General features: G+C 51.7%; 1 protein-coding gene across 1 annotated transcript in view; it reads right to left on the reverse strand.

The window, feature by feature from the left end:
- Nucleotides 1–4,934: 4,934 nt before the first annotated feature.
- PRRT1 (proline-rich transmembrane protein 1) overlaps nt 4,935–7,087 on the reverse strand; it is a 3,635-nt gene continuing 1,482 nt past the window's right edge. The window contains exons 3-5 of the mRNA XM_011944844.1: nt 6,938–7,087; nt 6,113–6,298; nt 4,935–5,975 (exon numbers count right to left, since the gene is read on the reverse strand). Of these exons, the coding sequence (XP_011800234.1) occupies nt 5,799–5,975; nt 6,113–6,298; nt 6,938–7,087 (513 nt within the window). The 3' untranslated portion in view covers nt 4,935–5,798. The remainder of the gene's footprint in view (nt 5,976–6,112; nt 6,299–6,937) is intronic.

Genomic DNA, 7,087 nt, shown 5'->3' on the forward strand with positions numbered 1-7,087 from the left:
CAGGAGGCAGAGCTTGCGGTCAGCCTAGATTGCACCACTGCACTCCAGCCTAGGCGACAGAGCAAGGCACTTCTCAAAAAAAAAAAACAAAAAAAATTCATCTGGGCATGGTGGCAGGCACCTGTAATCCCAGCTGCTCGGAGGCTGAGGCAGAGAATTGCTTGAATACAGGAGGCAGAGGTTGCAGTGAGCTGAGATTGTGCCACTGCACTCCAGTCTGGGTGACAGAGCGAAACTCCGTCTCAAAAAAATACAAAATAAAAATCAAAAAAATTAGCCGGGAGGATCACTTGAGCCCGGGAGATCGAAGCTCAGTGAGCTGTGATCCTGCCGCTGCACTCCAGCCTGGGTGACAGAGCGAGACCCTGCCTCAGAAAAAAAAAGAAAAAAAGAAAAAGAGGCTGGGCTCGATGGCTCACGAGTGTAATCCCAGCACTTTGGGAGGCCAAGGTAGGCAGATCACCTAAGATCAGGAGTTCATGACCCGCCTGGCCAACGTGTTGAAACCCCGTCTCTACTAAAAATACAAAAATGAGCTGGGCGTGGTGGTGGGCGCCTGTAATCCTAGCTACTAAGGCTGAAGCAGGAGAATGTATTGAACCCAGGAGGCGGAGCTTGCAGTGAGCCGAGATTGCGCCACTGCACTCCAGCCTGGGCGACAAGAACAAAAATTCTGTCTCAAAAATAAATAAATAAATAAATAATAAAAATAAGAAAATGAAATGAGGTGGAAGTAGAGTGATCAGGTGCTGAGTCTTCCATTATTGAGGGGAATGATGACCCAGAATCTAATCATGGGGGAATGAGAGCACCCATACAGATGTTATAGGAAGGCAGAGCCTCTCCTAGAGGATGGAGTCTCTGTCAATAGAGGTGCCAGAGCCAAGGGTATCACCTGCAGAGGGAGGTGAGTCAGTAGGAAGAGGATCACACTGTAACATTTTATTTCCTCTTGAGGGAGGAGTTGGGTGAGGTTAAGAGATCTGAGATTAAGAAACAAACATTCTGTGCCGGGCGCGGTGGCTCAAGCCTATAATCCCAGCACTTTGGGAGGCCGAGACGGGTGGATCACGAGGTCAGGAGATCGAGACCATCCTGGCTAACACGGTGAAACCCCGTCTCTACTAAAAAAATACAAAAATCTAGCCAGGCGAGGTGGCGGGCGCCTGTAGTCCCAGCTACTCGGGAGGCTGAGGCAGGAGAATGGTGGGAACCTGGAAGGCGGAGCTTGCAGTGAGCTGAGATCTGGCCACTGCACTCCAGCCTGGGCGACAGAGCGAGACTCCGTCTCAAAAAAAAAAAAAAAAAAAAGAAACAAACATTCCTAAGGAAAAGCAAAAGAAAGCTAAGTCATTTTTTATTCATCTCTCCCTCTGCCTAATTCCTTTCAATTCAATTGAGTTCAAAGATTGGTAGAAGAGGTTTTATCTGATGAGGATGTGAAAAACAGAGATAAGCCAGATTTGACTCCTGCCTTCAAGTAGCTCACAAGGTAAACTGTGTAGGTCAAGATATCAGGTGGGAAGAGATGAGAAAATATGCAGACAACATGAATCTTAGATCCAGATACTTTTCTCCTAAAGAAAATTGCTTGGATTGAAGTCATTTTTTGGCCTTTCCACTCTCCTTGGGTGGTCCTTAAAGTGCCTGTAAAGCTGTGATTCCCAACCTTGGCTGCCCTTTGGAATCACCTGGTCATGTCTTAAATATTGATGCCTGAGTTCCACCCCCAGAGATTCTTTTTGGTTTGTTTTTGAGATAGGATCTCACTCTGTTGCCCGGGCTGGAGCACAGTGGTGTGATCACTGCAGCCTCTGCCCCACAGGCCCAAGCAATCCTCCTGCCTCACCCTCCCAAGTAGCTAAGACTACAGGCAAGCCTGTAGTCTTATCCAATGGGACTTGGATAATTTTTTTGTTTTTTTTGGGATGGAGTGCCTCTCTGTCACCCAGGCTGGAGTGCAATGGTGCGATCTGGGCTCACTGCAACTTCTGCCTCATAGGTTCAAGCGATTCTCCTGCCTCAGCCTCCTGAATAGCTGGGATTACAGGCACATGCCACCACACCTGGCTGATTTTTGTAGTTTTAGTGGAGACAGGGTTTCACCATGTTGGCCAGGCTGGTCTTGAACGCCTGACCTCAGGTGATCCACTCACCTCAGCCTCCCAAAGTCCTGAGATTATATATGTGAGCCACCGCGCCCGGCCTAGGCTAATTTTTAAACGTTTTTGTAGAGATGGGGTCTCACCATATTGCCCAGGCTAGTCTCGAACTCCTGGGCTCAAATGATCCTCCTGCCTCGACTTCCCAGAGTGCTGGGACTACAGGTGTGAGCCACTGGCACTGGGCCCAGAGATTCTGATTTAATTGTTTTAGGATGCGACACGGGCTTTCAGATATTTCAGTGCTGCCCAGTGGATTCTAATGTGTAACCTGGGGAAGAACCATTGCTCCAAGGAATGCATGAAGCTCTGTTTGGAAACCCACTGCTTTAATCTAGACAAGAGGAAAGAGAGACGCGTTTTTGCTACAGTGAGGGATGAATTGATCCGGGCCTTGAAATATATTATAGATAAAATTTGACCAAGTAGAGAGGCAGATGTGAGGAGGTGGAGAACATCATGAGCAAGAGCCTAGATGTGGTCTAAAGCCTCTGAAACTTGTGACAAGCTGCAGACAATTTGGTTTATAATAGGCAGAGATTTGGGAAGGAGGTCTAAGATTTGGGAACAGCTGGGCAAATACCTGGAGGTGGGAATGATGAGTAATTCAGTATGGTTAGAAATTAGAATGAACGGAGAAGCTGGACGATTTTAAATATTGGAAGCTGTTAAAGGCCAGATTCAAATTTTTGAGTAGGCAATAGGGAACCCTGAAGGGCTTTTGAGCAGTGGAGTTACATAAGTGTGTTTAGGGAGGCTGATCTGACAATAGTGTGGAGGGAGACTTGAGGTAGGGAGAGGTAGGAAGTAGGGAGACCTGTTGGGAAAGCTGATGCAATAATCCTAATGAGGTAATTTTTCCAGCAAGGGCTGGGGAAAAATTACAGATTCAAAAGACACTGTGGTGGCAGAACTGACTGGGCTTGAGAGCACACCAAAAATAAGGCAGGAGGGAGAGGGAGGAGGCAGCAAATTTCCAGATAAGGAAGAGTGATTGGGAAAACGGTCTATTAAGAGAGACAGGGAAGCAGGTTTTCTGTGGCATTTCATCAGTTTGTTTTGGAATGTGTTGATTTTAGAGGCCAAACAAGCATCGTCCATGTGGCTATGATCTACAGGCATTGGAAAAAACGTCTGCATGTAAACTACAGGCTGGAAAAGCATTTGATCAGCTGAGTCGAGTGAATGAGCTTTTCAAAGGAAAGTCTCAGAGAAGGGAAAAAAGTCAGAGATGGACACTTAGCTGAAGGGAGGAGAAAAAGCAAGGAGGGAAGGTAGAGGCAGAATGGTTAGAGGTCTGTGTGGAGGTGGGGGTGAAGGCAGGTAATATGTTTCTGAACCTGGGTGTGTGGGGAATTCAGGGTCAAGGGACAAACGGGAGGGTTTAGAGAGGCAGAGTACTGTGAAAATGCCATTGATTTGGGATCTGGGCAATTGGTTGCCATTTGAGAGAGAGATTTCAGGAGAATAGGGTGTGGATGCATATTTCAGTAAGTCAAGAAATAGTGGATATGAAAAAGAGACATATACAGACATATCTCTGACAGCAATATTCCCACCCCCCCACCCCGTTTTTGAGATGGAGTTTCGCTCTTGTTGCCCAGGCTGGAGTGCAATGGCATGATCTCAGCTCACTGCAACCTCTGCCTCCCGAATTCAAACGATTCTCCTGCCTCAGCCTTCCAAGTAGCTGGGACTGCAGGTGCCCGTCACCATGCCTGGCTAATTTTTTTTTTAGTAGAGACAGGGTTTCACCATGTTGGCCAGGCTGGTCTCGAACTCCTGACCTCAAGTGATCCGCCTGCCTCAGCCTCCCAAAGTGCTGGGATTACAGGTGTTAGCCACCGCACCCAGCCATGAATTCTGTTTTTCAAGAAGTTTGGTAAGGTAGGCACATTAAATCCAAAACATCCAAGGGAGAACCCATATTTATGCCTCACCCCACCCTCCTCCCACATCTCCTATCACACCCCCTATCTCAGTGCATAGCTAACCTTCTAGATTGTAAGCCCCATGAGGTCAGGGGTCACACCTGCTGTCTGGGTGGGCATCTCAATCAGCATCCAGCATGGAGTCTGCATGTTGCATACATGCATAAATTCAGGATAGGACCCTGTCCTGTGCGTGTACAACCAAAGACCCAAGCCCACTGCTGGCGCCATACCTTAATCACCACTCCCCTCACAAAAGAGGCCTCTTGGTTGACCTCAGGGTAGGAGAAGGCAGCTAGTCCCAGGGAGACTTGAGAGGCCATTGACCTCCTCCCTGTGCTCCCACAGCAATCTGCTCTCTTTGCCTTTCCTATACCCCCTACAGTCCAGCATGTGGGGCTCTAATCCAAGTTGTCTGCCACCCTCCAGCTCACAGTCAGGAACAGCTATGGGCAGCTGGCATCTTTTCCTGGCACCCATCACTCTATCCTTGACCATCTTCTTCACCATGGTCTGCCCTCTCTGTCATCTTGCTTTCCTGGAGTTCTGGGGATAGCAGGGAATGGAAAAGGGGTACTGGGGAAATAAAGCCTCACTGAGAAAATAAAGCCTTACTGAGAATGGACCCTAAGGTCTTCCCTGGTGGGTTCCCAGGGAGCTCCCCTCCATCCCCCATATTCGTATGTCTCTCTGGCGATCTGGGAATCTGTCTCCCTCACGTTAGTCTCTGTCGGGTTTTCTTTTTTTTTTTTCCCTGGAAGAGGAGATGAAGGGAAGTGAAAGGGGGAACCAAAAGCAGGGAGGGTCTTTGCGGGGCCGCAGTCTTTGGAATTGCGGGCGATAAATCAACTAAGTCTCTTTAATATTGTCTTTCAGAAGTTCACACACACTCACACACAGATCAGAACAAGGCGGGGGCCGCCGAGGGGAGCAGGGAGCGGGGACTTGGGAGGTCCCATAGCCTGGATTCCCTTCTGCCCGGCTGCCCAGGGGCTGGGATGGGTGGAAGGGAGTATTTACAGAGCGTTTACAGGCAGGTTTCTTATCCCAGGGAGAAGGATCCTACACCAGGAACTTCCCAAATGTCCTTAAAAAAAAAACAAAAGGAAAGGTTCTGGGATTAGCAAGAAAATAGGCAGAGACCTGGGTGGAGGGACGAAAATGTACTTGGAAAAAACAGGAGTGTGGGGGCGCTACTACCCCAGGGCTCGGTCCTTTTGCCGTAAGAAAGGGAGGAGTCTGTCCGTCTGTGAGCGAGGCCTGGAGCCACAAACCCAATCACTGGACTGAATCACCCCGCGGAGAAGAAAAGAAGGCGGAGCCTGCCGACCTGGAGGCGGGGTTTTGTCTGAGTTGGGGCGGAGCTTATAGAGGAGGCTGGGTTTTAGGGACAAAACCGAGGTTCCTCGGCCGGGGGCGCTACACTTTGAGGGTGAGGGAACCTGGAGCAACTGAGGGTCCGGCGTTTGGCCGGAATCCCGGAAAGCGGCGTCCCTGGGACTGTGCGTTTTGGAGGGGTTCCTGAGGAACTGGATTCGGAGCTTGCTCGCAAGGCGAGACGTTCTGTGGAGGCGGAGTTTACGATGTATCCAAGTCTGACCGCCCCAGAAGCGGGTGTGCAGGGCGCCCATTGGGTCCGCGGTATGACTGCAGAAAGAGCCTGGGAGGTCGAGGGGCGCAGAGTGGGGCCGGACCGGGGGCGTTTTTAGGGATCCCAGTAGTTCTCGTGGTGCTGCGCGGCGATGATGATGACTACGGTGAGGATGGTACAGAGCACCATGGCCGCGATGCCCACGGCCAGGGAGATGAAGGAGAAGTTCCGGGCCTCGCGTGAAGCGATCTCGGCCGACACCATGTCTCCGCGGGCCAAGGCCGTGCGCACCTAGGGCGGAGGGATGGGGGAAGGAGGTCAAAGAGCTGCGGCCTCGTTCGAACGTCTCAGCCTTTCTCTAAGATGGCCCCAGAACGCCCAGAACTCCCTGCCCCTGTCCCCAAACCGAGTATGCCCCTGCCCCTTACCTGCACTGCCTTGAAGATGGCAATGATGCCAGTAGGCCAGAAGCAACAGATGGTGGTCAGCACCGCGATGGGCATGTAGTCGTGTGGCGGGCGCCTCGGCTCCAGCAGGGCCAGCCCTGGGCCCTGGGGCGGCGGGGGGAGAGTGGAGGTCACTCCTGTCCCCCCCGGGGTCCCGCCTGCATATGGCTGTGGAAGGAAAGTTGGGGGGAAGGGGCATCACTCCGACCCTCTCCCAGCCTACCAGCGTTGGGCGGCTGGCAGAGTGGCTTTAAAAGCACAATTTTTCCTATGGCTTCTCAACATAAAGCACCCACTACCCTTCCAGGACACCCATAAATTCCACCTAAGCCCCTCTGCTCCCTTCCTTGCTTCATTAACCACCATATTCTTGGGCTTTCTACATTCTCTCCCGCAAGGTATGCTCCCACTGGGGCTGTCCTGGCCTCACATCAGACCTTGTTTCTTCCCTCCAGACACCTACCAGGCGTTCCCTACCCACTCAGTCCCACGCTTCTCCCACATTCCTCTTGGTTCCCAGCTGCCATTTCCCCCCCGCCAGGCGGTTTCCTACTTTCAGACCTCCTCTGAACCTCTAGGCTCCGATCCCCTTCCCAGGCCCTGACTTTGGGCACCAGTAGACTCCTACTCCCGGGTCTCTCCCTAGTCCCTCCTGTCTCAGGCTCCCTTCTTTCTAGGACTCGTGCCGGGAACATTACCTATTTCCTGCTCTTGTTCCTCTATCCTACCAGCCCCCTGCGTATCCCCAATTTCAAGTCCTGTATCGCGCCCCCCTCTTTCCCATGTCCCTGTCTGCCCGGCACTCACCGTGCCCACCGGGTAGACCGGCACGTAAGCAGTGCAGGGCTGCAGTTGCAGGGGGTATCCGGGTGCTACGTAGCCCCCCAGCGGCAGCGTGCCCACAGTCCCCGCGTGCGTGGGCACCACGAAGCCAGGGGCTTGGGCAGTCTGGGCTGG

Source organism: Colobus angolensis, unplaced genomic scaffold, assembly GCF_000951035.1.
Source record: "Colobus angolensis palliatus isolate OR3802 unplaced genomic scaffold, Cang.pa_1.0 Scaffold236, whole genome shotgun sequence".
In the NCBI taxonomy this organism is placed as follows: Eukaryota; Metazoa; Chordata; class Mammalia; order Primates; family Cercopithecidae; genus Colobus; species Colobus angolensis.